Source organism: Thalassophryne amazonica, chromosome 5 (genome assembly GCF_902500255.1).
Source record: "Thalassophryne amazonica chromosome 5, fThaAma1.1, whole genome shotgun sequence".
Lineage (NCBI taxonomy): Eukaryota > Metazoa > Chordata > Actinopteri > Batrachoidiformes > Batrachoididae > Thalassophryne > Thalassophryne amazonica.
The window spans coordinates 72073617-72089681 of NC_047107.1; the positions used below are offsets into that span (position 1 = coordinate 72073617).

The following is a 16065-nucleotide window of genomic DNA, read 5'->3' on the forward strand; positions in this document are numbered from 1 at the left end:
TAAATCAGAAGTGCCTGACTCCGTGGTATAACTCACAAACTCGCAGCTTAAAGCAGATAACCCGTAAGTTGGAGAGGAAATGGCGTCTCACTAATTTAGAAGATCTTCACTTAGCCTGGAAAAAGTCTGTTGCTCTATAAAAAAGCCCTCCGTAAAGCTAGGACATCTTACTACTCATCACTAATTGAAGAAAATAAGAACAACCCCAGGTTTCATTTCAGCACTGTAGGCAGGCTGACAAAGAGTCAGAGCTCTATTGAGCCGAGTATTCCTTTAACTTTAAGTAGTAATGACTTCATGACTGACTTTGCTAATAAAATTTTAACTATTAGAGAAAAAATTACTCATAACCATCCCAAAGACATATCGTTATCTTTGGCTGCTTTCAGTGATGCCGGTATTTGGTTAGACTCTTTCTCTCCGATTGTTCTGAGTTATTTTCATTAGTTACTTCATCCAAACCATCAACATGTCTATTAGACCCCATTCCTACCAGGCTGCTCAAGGAAGCCCTACCATTAATTAATGCTTCGATCTTAAATATGATCAATCTATCTTTATTAGTTGGCTATGTACCACAGGCTTTTAAGGTGGCAGTAATTAAACCATTACTTAAAAAGCCATCACTTGACCCAGCTATCTTAGCTAATTATAGGCCAATCTCCAACCTTCCTTTTCTCTCAAAAATTCTTGAAAGGGTAGTTGTAAAACAGCTAACTGATCATCTGCAGAGGAATGGTCTATTTGAAGAGTTTCAGTCAGGTTTTAGAATTCATCATAGTACAGAAACAGCATTAGTGAAGGTTACAAATGATCTTCTTATGGCCTCAGACAGTGGACTCATCTCTGTGCTTGTTCTGTTAGACCTCAGTGCTGCTTTTGATACTGTTGACCATAAAATTTTATTACAGAGATTAGAGCATGCCATAGGTATTAAAGGCACTGTGCTGCGGTGGTTTGAATCATATTTATCTAATAGATTACAATTTGTTCATGTAAATGGGGAATCTTCTTCACAGACTAAGGTTAATTATGGAGTTCCACAAGGTTGTGTGCTAGGACCAATTTTATTCACTTTATACATGCTTCCCTTAGGCAGTATTATTAGACAGCATTGCTTAAATTTTCATTGTTAAGCAGATGATACCCAGCTTTATCTATCCATGAAGCCAGAGGACACACACCAATTAGCTAAACTGCAGGATTGTCTTACAGACATAAAGACATGGATGACCTCTAATTTCCTGCTTTTAAACTCAGATAAAACTGAAGTTATTGTACTTGGCCCCACAAATCTTAGAAACATGGTGTCTAACCAGATCCTTACTCTGGATGGCATTACCCTGACCTCTAGTAATACTGTGAGAAATCTTGGAGTCATTTTTGATCAGGATATGTCATTCAATGCGCATATTAAACAAATATGTAGGACTGCTTTTTTGCATTTGCGCAATATCTCTAAAATTAGAAAGGTCTTGTCTCAGAGTGATGCTGAAAAACTAATTCATGCATTTATTTCCTCTAGGCTGGACTATTGTAATTCATTATTATCAGGTTGTCCTAAAAGTTCCCTGAAAAGCCTTCAGTTAATTCAAAATGCTGCAGCTAGAGTACTGACAGGGACTAGAAGGAGAGAGCATATCTCACCCATATTGGCCTCTCTTCATTGGCTTCCTGTTAATTCTAGAATAGAATTTAAAATTCTTCTTCTTACTTATAAGGTTTTGAATAATCAGGTCCCATCCTATCTTAGGGACCTCATAGTACCATATCACCCCAATAGAGCGCTTCGCTCTCAGACTGCAGGCTTACTTGTAGTTCCTAGGGTTTGTAAGAGTAGAATGGGAGGCAGAGCCTTCAGCTTTCAGGCTCCTCTCCTGTGGAACCAGCTCCCAATTCAGATCAGGGAGACAGACACCCTCTCTACTTAGCTTATAGTTGGGGCTGGATCAGGTGACCCTGAACCATCCCTTAGTTATGCTGCTATAGACTTAGACTGCTGGGGGGTTCCCATGATGCACTGAGTGTTTCTTTCTCTTTTTGCTCTGTATGCACCACTCTGCATTTAATCATTAGTGATTGATCTCTGCTCCCCTCCACAGCATGTCTTTTTCCTGGTTCTCTCCCTCAGCCCCAACCAGTCCCAGCAGAAGACTGCCCCTCCCTGAGCCTGGTTCTGCTGGAGGTTTCTTCCTGTTAAAAGGGAGTTTTTCCTTCCCACTGTCGCCAAGTGCTTGCTCACAGGGGGTCGTTTTGACCGTTGGGGTTTTTCCGTAATTATTGTATGGCCTTGCCTTACAATATAAAGCGCCTTGGGGCAACTGTTTGTTGTGATTTGGCACTATATAAATAAAATTGATTTGATTTGATGTTTGCAACTTTGTGTGTGGAATAATTTTTGTGAACATGAGAAGTCATGAAGAATACAGGGCAGATATATCATATTTACAGCATAGATACCTCCTGTGCATTCAATGAACTGATTAAATTTATATATAATCTCACTCTCACCCCCCCGGGGGAGGGTGGTATGTGTGTTCCTCAAACTCCAGTCCTCTACCTGGGAGTTTGAGGGTTCGGCACAGTATCTTAGCTGTTCCTAAGAGTGCGCTCTTCTGGAAACAGACCTCTGATGCTGTACCTGGAATCCGCTGCATCCACCCTTCCAATTTAGGAGTTAGAGCGCCTGGTGCTCTTATTACCACTTTGACCACTTTGGACTTTACCTTCCACATCTGCTCCAGTTACTCCTTCAACCCTGGGTACTTCTCTGTTTTCTCCTACTCCTTCTTTCTGATGTTGCTGTCAGCTGGGATCTGAGCTGTGCTCATGTGTTGACTCATGTGCCTACTCAGCATGGTTGTTGTGATGCCTGATAGGAGCTTCCATGTTGTGGAGAGGCAGGTAATTTGTCAGTAGTTTGAGGGTGTCATACCCTTGTGGGCGTCCTTCATGATCAGGATTGTCCTGCCCTATTAGCCAGTCTAGGTGAGTACCTACTGTTAGTAGCCCACCCATTTGTACTGCCAGGCACACATGTTAGCTTCTTCAGCCAGTAGGTGAGGATTATATCAGGCCCTGGTGGTGTCCAGCTCTTCATCCCTGAGACTCATTGTTGGATATCTGCCTTTGTGATGCTGATTGGTTCTGGGAGGTGCCTCTGGTGTGTTCTTAGGTCCACCAGCCACTTGGCATTGGTGTTGTGTGATGCCTCTTTCTCCCAGATGTTCTTCCAGTATTGCTCAGTCTCAGCTCCAGGCGGACCTGTTCATTTATTACTGTTTTCTCCTTTCAGATGGGATTACACCCTGGATGGGTCATTGGAGAACAGGCCATTTATTTTCTTGGCCTCTGCTTCTCTAGTGTATCTCTTCAGCTGAGTAGTCAGAGCCGTGATCCTTTTTTGGTAGTTTTCAGGGCCTCAGTTATGGAAATCTTTTGTACTTCTTATCCATCCAGGACCTGAGTCTTATCATGGCTTTCTGAATGCCTGTTAATAGGCTAATATCCTTCTGGGCTTTCCAAATTTGGGCCTCCAGTCTTCTTCATGGAGGGCTCTCCCTTTGGGGGTATTCTTGATCTTACACCAAAGTGTGTCAAGGATTATTGTGGCAGTGGGCTCATTGGTTTCTGTAATGTTGGTAGTGGGGATGGTGAGTAGAGCTGTGTTAATGTTGAAGGTTATCCTCTCCTGACAGGTCTTTTTAGTGAGCTGGGGGAGTCATACCATTGGTCATGTTGCCATCTGCTTTAGCCTGGCCACAATCTTCATCCTCAGCCGAGTAGATGCATATGTCATATGTCCTAGTGGAGTGGGTGGTTAGAAAGAGAACCTGCACCCTCTTGGCCTTTCTGAAATTAGACGATCTCTGCTCTAGGGGCTAGATATGCTCATTAGATTTCAGGGTTATTTGGTGCATATATTTGCACCTTGAGTATGAAGTATGACTATGAAGACATTTGTCTCTTGAACACAACTCATTAACAACTGGAGCTGTTGGTGAAACTCTGTTGTACCTGCATTAATGGGAAATGTCCACTAGGTGGAGATTTTGCTCCACTTCAAGAACCTTGAGTATAGATCACTGTGGGACACAGCCAATGGTGAACAACCTGTTGCTTATATTAGTACAACCCCTGGCAAAAATTATGGAATCACCGGCCTCGGAGGATGTTCATTCAGTTGTTTAATTTTGTAGAAAAAAAGCAGATCACAGACATGACACAAAACTAAAGTCATTTCAAATGGCAACTTTCTGGCTTTAAGAAACACTATAAGAAATCAGGAAAAAAATTGTGGCAGTCAGTAACGGTTACTTTTTTAGACCAAGCAGAGGGAAAAAAATATGGAATCACTCAATTCTGAGGAAAAAAATATGGAATCATGAAAAACAAAAGAATGCTCCAACACATCACTAGTATTTTGTTGCACCACCTCTGGCTTTTATAACAGCTTGCAGTCTCTGAGGCATGGACTTGAGTGACAAACAGTACTCTTCATCAATCTGGCTCCAACTTTCTCTGATTGCTGTTGCCAGATCAGCTTTGCAGGTTGGAGCCTTGTCATGAACCATTTTCTTCAACTTCCACCAAAGATTTTCAATTGGATTAAGAGCCGGACTATTTGTAGGCCATGACATTGACCCTATGTGTCTTTTTGCAAGGAATGTTTTCACAGTTTTTGCTCTATGTCAAGATGCATTATCATCTTGAAAAATGATTTCATCATCCCCAAACATCCTTTCAATTGATGGGATAAGAAAAGTGTCCAAAATATCAACGTAAACTTGTGCATTTATTGATGATGTAATGACAGCCATCTCCCCAGTGCCTTTACGTGACATACAGCCCCATATTATCAATGACTGTGGAAATTTACATGTTCTCTTCAGGCAGTCATCTTTATAAATCTCATTGGAACGGCACCAAACAAAAGTTCCAGCATCATCACCTTGCCCAATGCAGATTCGAGATTCATCACTGAATATGACTTTCATCCAGTCATCCACAGTCCACGATTGCTTTTCCTTAGCCCATTGTAACCTTTTTTCTTTTGTTTAGGTGTTAATGATGGCTTTCGTTTAGCTTTTCTGTATGTAAATCCCATTTCCTTTAGGCGGTTTCTTACAGTTCGGTCACAGACATTGACTCCAGTTTCCTCCCATTCGTTCCTCATTTGTTTTGTTGTGCATTTTCAATTTTTGAGACATATTGCTTTAAGTTTTCTGTCTTGACGCTTTGATGTCTTCCTTGGTCTACCAGTATGTTTGCCTTTAACAACCTTCACATGTTTGTATTTGGTCCAGAGTTTAGACACAGCTGACTGTGAACAATCAACATCTTTTGCAACACTGCATGATGATTTACCCTCTTTTAAGAGTTTGATAATCCTCTCCTTTGTTTCAATTGACATCTCTCGTGTTGGAGCCATGATTCATGTCAGTCCACTTGGTGCAACAGCTCTCCAAGGTGTGATCACTCCTTTTTAGATGCAGACTAACGAGCAGGTGTTAGTTTTGGGGATGAAAATTTACAGGGTGATTCCATAATTTATTCCTCAGAATTGAATGAGTCCATATTTTTTTTCCCTCTGCTTGGTCTAAAAAAGTAACCGTTACTGACTGCCACAATTATTTTTCTTGATTTCTTATAGTGTTTCTTAAAGCCAGAAAGGTGCCATTTGAAATGACTTTAGTTTTGTGTCATGTCTGTGATCTGCTTTTTTCCTACAAAATTAAACAACTGAATGAACATCCTCCGAGGCTGGTGATTCCATAATTATTGCCAGGGGTTGTAGACACATGACAGATGTTTTATAGTTGCATCATCAACTGTTTGTTGTGATTTGGCGCTATATAAAAAAATTGATTGATTGATTGATCATAAATACTCCACCCCCATGTGCAGTAGATAAGCTGAATAGATTTTTGTTGATTTCTGTGAATGTATTTGCAGGTTAAAGCAGATTAAGTATTTGTCTTTTGAACATAATACTTTAAAAAGAATACATGGTGTAAATTTGGTGCTTACACCATAGGTACCACCTAGGAGATACTTGGTGCTTTATATTGACACAATGTAGGATGAAGTGACCTGTCTGTTGAACATAAATCATGATAAATCAATACATGACAGACACTCCATATTTGCACTCCCCGTGCAGCAGATGACCTAATTAGATTTTGTTGGAGTTCTGTGTGTATATTTTGCATGTGGATGAAGTGTTTTGTCTTTTGAAATGATACCTCTATAACAATACACAGTGCAGAGTTGATCTGCAAACCATAGGTACCATCTGGGTGTAGATGTGCTTATTAGATTTCGGGATCACATTTATTTGTACATCGGGGATGAAGTAATCTGTCTCTTGAACATAACTTTTTAACAATGCATGGCAGACACTTTATACTATATTATAGGTACTCGCTGAGCAGTAAATAAGCTTATTAAGTTTTAACCTTGGTTGTTACCTATGTATTCACAATCTATACCTATTTATGACATTGACATCATGTCTTGATTTGCACGTAGTTTGATTTGAAATGTTACTCAAATTTTGGTGTACATATAGCATGTGGTGGCATTTGGCAATTCAGCTGCCTCTTGTTTTAATTGAATTTTATGTTTTCATTGCTTTCTGATAATCTGATTGAAAGAGCTTATGTATTTTAGTGTACAGTTCACTTTGATATTTCATTGTCCAAACAGGGACTTTTTAGTTTTTGCTAGCTCTAGGGAAATTACAAAACATGCTGTTACGGAGGAGTCTGTGTGGTTACACTTTCACAACAAAAAGATTCTGGTGTTGCTGTAACAGCTATATGGGTTTATCATACTTGTCTCTTATTATAGTGGTGAGTCCACCTGAAATGCTTCACAGTTAATGTTGTCTACGGATATACTACCCACGTTAGCGCCCCCCCCCCCCCCCTCTCAATTTATTTGAGGCTGAGGGCGATTAAATATGAGGCCCATATCTGGTTCCTCACCAGCCATTTGACTATACCTCATATTTATTTTTGGCTACATAATTAAAATTGAAACTATTTACTATCAAGTAACAACATAAGTTTCATCTGTGTGTTCCACTGGACAAGATAGTAGCAGTGTCTGGGTACATGTTAGTTTACTCAAAAGAGCAAGGAAATGAGAGCGCTAATGATATTTGCTTCTGCTGTATCGAAAGCTCAGCTTGCACAGTGAGATGCTTTAAAAGGATGACACGCTACAGCTCACTGTTTGCTGACTGATGTTGTGTTAGGAATTGGAACAAGCAGAGAAGGTCAACATCAGCCTGGCCTTTTTCCTCTATGACCTGTTGTCTCTTATGGATCGAGGATTTGTCTTCCAGCTAGTGAAGAACTACTGCAACCAGGTGGAGTAAACTGGGGAACCTTCACTGCATAGTTTTTAGTTACAATATATGGCATTTACCTGTGAGGAACTTCTTTTTTTAACCTGAAATAACAGAGCTTTGCCTTGAAAGTCTTATCAAGATATGTTTATTTCTTTATGGATAGATTTTTTTTTTTACAATTATGAATAAAACTCTGGTTTATTTTTCTACTAGATGTCATCGAAGAGTGTTTCAATGCCGACATTGATCAGCATGCGCCTTGAGTTCCTGCTAATCCTTTGCAGTCATGAGCACTACCTCAACCTGAGCTTGTTTTTTAGCAGTCCCACTTCAGCTCCCACCTCCCCGTGTCCATCCATCTCCTCACAGGTGAGTCCACACGTCAGACTAAATTTCCATTTCATTTTCAACCTGCAGTAAACATGACATTTTAAAAAGCTTGCCTCTTCTACACTAACAACCCTGTTAAGGCCATCAATGCCTTGTCATTAATGCAGTTTTTCCACATGGCTGGCATAACAAGATGTAAAGTCACATGAAGCTGTGATCACATTTGTCTTGGTTGGCCTTGAGTAGGCACAGTTGCAGTCATTGCCTAAAGCCGCAGTCACACGGCGCTAACAAAGGACAACTAAGCCCAAACGAAAAAAGAAATCTACACGTTCGTTGACTTTCAGAGGCATCGTTTAACCTTTGTCCAGCTTCGTTCCTGCAGCTGGTGCTTCGTCAGAATTTTTAAACTTGACAAATTTGAATGAATGTCGACAACAACCTCAGTTCGTTTGCATTTTGTTTTCTGCACACACGTTGTTGTGAAGACAAACAAAATCTCTCACCTGTTGTCAAGACAAACAAAATCCCGCACCTGCAAGTATTGTAGACATGAGGGCGATATCCTTCGTCCAGTTATCGCCGTGTGACCTGGCCCTAAGATAACTCTGCTAATGTGTACGGACTAGAGGCAGTCATGTCATATGAGTGACTGTGTGCTGCATTTCAACATTTGATTTAAAATTATTGACACCAGACTTTGAGTTAGAATTAGCAGTGAATGATCAAGGTGTCTTCTTGGATGTGTGGTGACACAAGTTTGTCTCATGGACATTTTTATGTCAAGACTTAAAACCTATTTTATTCTCTTTCTTATGAATAGTTCTTATTTTTTTATCTGCATTGTTTACTGCTGATAACGGTCATTTGAAATGTGTATGATTTAAAAAAAACAAACAAACAAAAAAACAAAAGTGACTCACTTTGGCTCTGATTGCATGTGAACATTTAAAAACCTAAACAATAGTTACAATTAGAGGAAACCCATGCAGGGCCACCTAATAATGGAAAAGAGAGATGTTTTGAATCCCAGTGAGTTTTCTGGTTCTTTAAGGATTTCAATGGAAACTACACAACTGGACAAAATTGATGGTATCGCTATATTTTATCTACACATTTTAATATATGGTCAGAAATAAATGCAAACAAAGCAGTTTTGTTTAATCAAAAAAATTTTTTTAAATGTCCAAAGTTATTTGGCAATAACAACAAAACAAAATGCTTTCATGAAGTGAAACAAAAAATCTTGACACAAAATGTATGCTGGATCCAATTATTGGCATGGTTTGATGAATTTACAGTAAATCATCAGGTTTACAGCCAGTTTTCATTAGACAAATCAGGGGATGGATACATGAAATTTTCCAAGTCACTGAATATATCTTGGATGTCAGTTCCATCAGTCTTTAAGAAATACAAACAGTATGTACTGTATGGGGAGGTGTGGTGGCTTAGTGGTTAGCACTGTTGCCTGACAGCAAGGAGGTTGTGGGATCGCTTCTCACCTGTGTCCTTTCCATGTTGAGTTTGTATGTTCTCCCATGTTTACATTGGTTCCCGCCAGGTGCTCCAGCTTCTTCCCACATTCAAAGACATGTACATTAGGTGGATTAGAAACTTTAAATTGCCCATAGGTGCGTGCAAGTGTGAATGTGTTTTTGTCTATATGTGGTCCTACAGTAGAGTGGCGTCCTGTTCTGGGTGTACTCGCCTCACACCCTATGATTGCTGGGATAGGCTCCAGCCCCCCATAATCCTTGATTGGAGCAATCTGGTATAGAAAATGAATGGATGAGTGGAACTGTATGGTACATCTCTCTGGAGGAGGCAGTTCTCAAAAATTGAGTGACCGTGCAAGAAGGGGACTAGTGAGGGAAGCCACCAAAACAGCCATGAAGAAGTTTTAGGCATCTCTGGCTGTGATTGTAGAAACTGCACACAGTGTAACTTTTAACTGTTGCATCCCCAGTTATACTGTTATGGTTCGGGCGAGAGTGAGAGGCGAACTCAAAAGCTGGGAGCAGAGAGAAGAAGCGAAAGCAGTCAGAACACAGGTTTTATTTACACTGAGGATTACTTACAAGTGCTATAGTATGCTGAGGACAGCCTAGCTAACTGGAGACTGGCCCGCACAGTGGTGGAGCCAGGGACCCGCAGTCCAGATGTCTTCAGCCCAGGTGCAATGGATTCGGAGCCAGGTGGACGCCTGCAAGCTGTCGATGTGGTCTGGGGAGGATACACAGGTGAGTGAGTGCTGAGCTAAATCAATTCCACAAGTAGGTAATCACAGTCAATAAGTAACTGTTTGTCTTAGCTTGGTCCAGAACACTGAAGAGAGCTGAATCTGTAGCAACAAGCTGAAGCTAGAGAATGTGGCGACAAAAACGCTGAGCTAGAAAAAAATCTGACAGGCTGCAGGAAAAAAATACTGAACGCTATTTAAGAGCATGGAAGCTCAGAATTAACTAGCATAAACACTGCGTAGGAACGCACAAAGAGGCCAGTTACCGTGGAAGGTACGCTGAGTTTCTGGCAAAGATGGAGCGAAGAGCCGGGGTTCATATGCAGGTGCTGATGAGATGAGGATCAGGTGTGTCGATCAGCTTGAGGCGCGACACCTGTGCAGAAGAGACACAGAAGCAGCAGGAACAGGCAGCCCACAACAGTACCCCCCTCCTTCAATGGGAGCTCCCAGGCAACCTACCAGGACCACCAGGATGATCAGGATGGTCTTGGTAGAAGTCCCGGATGAGGGAAGGATCCAGGATGAGCCCCCTCTTGACCCAGGAGCGTTCTTCAGGGACGAACATCCAGAATCTTCAGGATGGTCCAGGCAGGATGACCGTCCGCCATCCGGGCAGGAGGAGGCGGAGGAGCTGGAGGACACAGCGGACTGGTGTGCACTGGCTTCAACTGGCACACGTGGAAGACTGGGTGGATCCGTAGGGAACGGGGCAGTCGGAGCTGGACAGCTGCCGGATTGACCACCCGGTCAACCACAAAAGGACTGATATATCGGGGAGCCAGTTTGGGAGAGTCTGTCTGGAGGGGAATATCCTGCAACGTGAGCCAAACCTCCTGCCTGGGTTGATAGTTGAGGGCGGGTGTCCGGTGACGGTCATCATGGCCCTGCGTCTGGGTCTGGGTCTTCAACAGGGTAGAACGGGCAGTTTTCCACACCCAACGGCACCTCCTGAGGTGGAGCTGAAGGGACGGATATTTCAGTTTCTTGTGAAGGAAAGAAAGGAGGTTGGTAGCCTAGGGAGGCTTCAAAGGGAGAGAGTCCGGTGGCTGAGGATACCTGGGAATTGTGGGCGTACTCCACCCAGGGCAGGTGTAGACTTCAGTCCGTCAGGTGGACAGCAGAGACACACCAGAGGGTGGTCTCAAGGTCTTGGTTGGCCTGGTTCTGCCTGCCCGTTGGTTTGGGGATGGAACCCGGACGACAGGCTGACTGAGGCCCCAAGGGTGGCACAGAAGCTATGCCAGACTTGCGATGTGAACTGAGGCCCTCGGTCAGACATGATGTCCTGGGGTATGCCATGCAGCCGGACCACGTGGAGGACTAGAAGGTCGGCATTCTCCTGGGCTGATGGTATTTTCTGCAGGGGCACAAAGTGGGCTGCGTTGGAAAACTGATCCACGACTGTGAGGACGACTGTGTTACCCTGGGATGGAGGAAATCCGGTGAGGAAGTCCACCCCGATATGAGACCATGGGCAGCCGGGAATTGAGAGAGGTTGTCGAAGCTCAGCGGGTGGTTGGTGGGAAGTCTTGCTCCTGGCACAGATTGAGCAAGCTTGTATAAACTCTCTGACATCCGCTTGGGCCGTAGGCCACCAAAAGTGCCTCTTTAACTGCCAGGAGTTCCCGGTTACCCACGTCATAATTTCTCTCAGCGGGGGACAGACGCCGTGAAAAATAAGCTCACAAATATATACGGTTGTCCTTCTCTGACCTCTGGGATAGGACCGCACCCAGCCCAGAGTCAGAGGCATCTACCTCTATAATGAGCTGGAGATCCGGGTCTGGTTGAGTAAGAATCCCTGCAGTTGTGAACCGGTTCTTTAGCAGAGCAAAGGCAGCGCCTGCCTGAGGTGTCCAATGAAAGGTGGTTTTGGAGTACGTGAGTGCGGTGAGGGGAGCAGCAACCTGACTAAACCCGTGGATAAAACGCTGGTAGAAGTTTGTGAAACCAGAGGAACTGCTGTAACTGTTTAACCAAGGATGGAACCGGCCAGTCTACGACAGCCTTGACCTTAGCCAGATCGGGTTTGACCTGATTATGGGAGATAATGAACCCCAAGAAAGAAACGGTGTCGAGGTGAAACCCGCACTTTTCGGCTTTGACGAATAAACAGTTCTCTAACAATCATTGGAGAATGAGTCGGACATGTTCAGTGTGGGTTTGAGGATTCAGAAAGAAAATCAGTATGTCGTCTAGATAGACGAATACGAACTGGTTGAGGAAGTCACACAGCACATCGTTAACTAGCACCTGGAATGTGGCTGGTGCATTGGTCAGGCCGAAAGGCATGACCAGGTACTCAGTGTTCCAACGGTGTGCTAAAGGCCGTCATCCACTCATCCCCTTCCCGGATACACACCAGGTGATAGGCGTTTCGGAGGGCGAATTTTGTGAATATGGTCGCCCCATGCAAAGAGCTAAACGCCAAAGCAAGGAGGGGTAGTGGGTACCGGTTGCTGACCGTTATGGCGTTTAGCCCCTGAAAATCAATGCAGGGGTGAAAGGAACTGTCCTTTTTACCAACAAAAAAGGAACCTGCCCCAAGGGGGGACAAAGAGGGCTGGATTAACCCAGCTGCCAAGAAGTCCCAGATGTAGGTCTCCATTGACTCGCGTTCCAGGCAGGAGAGGTTGTACAATCTACCCGAAGGTAGAGGAGCGCCCGGAAGCAAGTCAGTGGCGCAGTCATAAGGACGGTGAGGAGGACGTGAGAGCGCATGATCCTTGCTGAACACTTCACCGAGGTCCTGATACTCAGGGGGAACTAAAGTGGACCCTCTCCTTGACCACCATGCTGGGGGGAACTGAGGAACTAAGACACCCCTTGAGACAGGCTTTGCTCCATTGAGTAATAACCCCGGACTGCCAATCGATACCGGGATTGTGTTTCGAGACCCAAGGATGGCCTAAAACCAAGGGAGATGAAGACAGATAACATAAAACTGTATGACCTCTCTGTGATTCCCTGACAGCACTAATGTGACTGGAGCAGTACGGTGGGTAATGGCCGGAAGTGGTGTGCCATCTAGTGCATGCACAGACAGTGGGGAAGGAAGTGATTCAAGAGGTATATTAGCCTGGGAAGCTAAAGTTAAATCAATGAAATCACCCTCGGCTCCCGTATCAATAAGAGCCGGGACCAAAAGTGTCTCACTGCCAAAACAGAGAGTAGCCTGGATTTGAGTGCGACTGGATCCCACACCCGTGAATTTGGCTTGGCTCACCCGCAGCCCGGACTCTACGGATGAGCATTGGCTTTTGGCCGAACAGGGCACGTGCTGAGGATATGCCCCTTAAAACTACAATAGAGACATTCTCCAGCCGCCAGTCTCCGTTGATGTTCTTCTGAGGGCAATTTGGCCCTGCTGAGCTGCGTAGGCTCGCCAGGAGGGGGAGCTGACCTGTCGGAGGAGGATTCAATGGAGCTTGGTAAGAACGGCCCCAGTGTGTGCCGTGTTGGGGGGCGAGTGGAAGAAGCCCTGTCAGCCCGACGGCCTTTGTCCCGATGGCGCTCCCTCAACCTATTGTCCAGCCGAATTACAAGAGAAATGAGCGAATCCAGATCTGCAGGCTGATCCCGGACCGCCAGCTCGTCCTTCAGTGCATCGTTCAAGCCATTTATGTAGACACTTCGCAACGCCACGGTGTTCCAGTCGGCCCCCGCAGTGAGAATGCGGAATTTGACCCAAAATTCCACTGCGCTGATCCTGTTTTAGTGTTAGCAGACGTTGAGAGATCTTGGTGTAGGATGGTCGAATATTAAACGGAACTCTTTTGAGAATGAGGCGAACGAATGGAGGAGTGGAGAGTCATTGCTCCAGAGAGCGGTAGCCCAGGAGTGAGCCTCCCCCCGGAGCAAATTGATCACATATGCTATTTTACTCTCATCGGAGCTGTAATGCGTGGGATGTTGGCTGAAAACAAATGAGCACTGCATTAAAAAAGAGGCGCAAGTGTCTACACACCCGGAGAATGGTTCAGGATGGCATATGAAAGGTTCAGGCGACGCTGCGGTGGCAGCGACGGAGAACGAGGAGGTGATAAGCTGAGCCGGAGCAGCAGGAGGCGGTGTTGTTGTGTGTACGACCGAGAGCTGTGAGAGCTGTGTGGAGAGATCAGTGAGCCTAGTGTCGGAGTGTTTGACATGATCTGTTAGCGAGCTCACATGATCTGCGATGGAGTCCACAGCTTGCTGGAACTTCCCGAGGTACTTGCCCTGAATTGTAAGCGCCTGCTGCATTCAGTCTGCCCCTGCTGGGTCCATGACGTGGCCAGAAACTCCTGTTATGGTTTGGGTGGCAGTGAGAGGCGAACTCAAAAGCTGGGAGCAGAGAGAAGAAGCGAACGAAGTCAGAACACAGGTTTTATTTACACTGAGGATTATTTACAAGCACTAGAATATGCTGAGGACAGCCTAGCTGACTGGAGACCAGCCCGCACAGTGGTCGAGCCAGGGACCCGCAGTCCAGATGTCTTCAGCCCAGGTGTGATGGATTCGGAGCCAGGTGGATGCCTGCAAGCTGTCGACGTGGTCTGGGGAGGATACACAGGTGAGTGAGTGCTGAGCTGAATCAATTCCACAAGTAGGTAATCACAGTCAATAAGTAACAGTTTGTCTTAGCTTGGTCCAGAACGCTGAAGAGAGCTGAATCTGTAGCAACAAGCTGAAGCTAGAGAATGCGGCGACAAAAACGCTGAGCTAGAAAAAAAATTTGACAGGCTGCAAGGAAAAAAAATACTGAACGCTGTTTAAGAGCATGGGAGCTCAGAATTAACCAGCATAAACACTGCGTAGGAACGCACAAAGAGAGGCCAGTTACCGTGGAAGGTACGCTGAGTTTCTGGCGAAGATGGAGTGAAGAGCCGGGGTTCATATGCAGGTGCTGATGAGATGAGGATCAGGTGTGTCGATCAGCTTGAGGTGCGACACCTGTGCAGAAGAGACACAGAAACAGCAGCAGGAACAGGCAGCCCACAACATATACAGCTTCATGGCGGCATCGGACAGAGAATGATTTTCTTAAAAAATGTTGTGACATTTCAGCTAGTTTGCCAGAAGGTAGAGGACAGATGCAAGCCTAGATTTGATCTTTCTTGTATGAAAATCGTTCTCTGCTCCACTTCTGTTTGTCACTCAGTTTTTATCCTCCTCCAGACAGATTTACCATACAGTACCATGCTGTTTGTATTTCTTAAAGATTGATGGAAATGAAAAAGAGGTATTCAGTGAGTTGGAAATGTTCATGTCTAAAGAAAGCTGGCTGTAAAAGTGATGATTGACTGTAAATTCATGAAAGGGTGCCAATAATTGTGCCCAGTGTACATTTTATGTTAGTATTTTTTGTTTCACTTTATGAAAGCATTTTTTGTTCTTATTGCCAAATAGCTTTAGACATTTTAAAAAATATATATTTTTGATTAAACAAAGTTGCTTTGTTTTCATTTATTTCTGACCACATAATAAAATGCGTACATAAAATATAGGGGTACAACCAATTTTGTCCAGGTGTTTAAGTTTCTACTACTGGCCAACACTGAGATAATCTTCTGCACACAATTTCAAGAAAAGGTGCCAAACTGGAGTGAAGATGGACTCTGTTACATCCTCATGTACACACAGACATCAGGCTGCATTAATGTATAGATGTGGCTGTAGGACAACAGAAAAGCACTTATTAAATAAATTGGAGTAGATCAGACATGATCTACCTACTCATGTCTTTGTGTTCCTATCTCCCTCTTCCATTCAGAGTTCTTGGTCTTGTAGCTTCATGGAACAGCAGAGGATTTTGGGGCTCTTTGAACTCTCTCAGGATTTTAAGCAGCAGCACTACCTGACGGGTCTGCTGCTGACAGAGCTCAGTGCTGCCCTCGACATGGAGTCAGAGGGGTATGGTATCACACGATGCTGTTAGATGGCTGAAATCCCCTTCAAATGGATAGTAGGTCATGTTTAAACATGTAGCAGCTGATCAACAAGCTGCAAATGTGGATAAACCCACTACAGTTCAAATATTGGAATTCACAGATTCAGAAACATTCAGATGTACAGACTTAACTTTGAGTCCCACAAAAAGGCAGATAATTGTTTTAAGTGACCTTTAAAGAATGAAATTGTCAAACTTCTAGTT

The 16065-nt window shown here is 44.1% G+C and overlaps 1 protein-coding gene across 3 annotated transcripts in view; it reads left to right on the forward strand.

Moving 5' to 3' along the window:
- dock8 (dedicator of cytokinesis 8) overlaps positions 1-16065 on the forward strand; it is a 187996-nt gene that overhangs the window by 114875 nt on the left and 57056 nt on the right. For all 3 annotated transcript variants that reach the window (XM_034170521.1, XM_034170523.1, XM_034170524.1), the window contains exons 26-28: positions 7262-7375; positions 7571-7726; positions 15685-15824. In XM_034170521.1, the coding sequence (XP_034026412.1) occupies positions 7262-7375; positions 7571-7726; positions 15685-15824 (410 nt within the window). The remainder of the gene's footprint in view (positions 1-7261; positions 7376-7570; positions 7727-15684; positions 15825-16065) is intronic.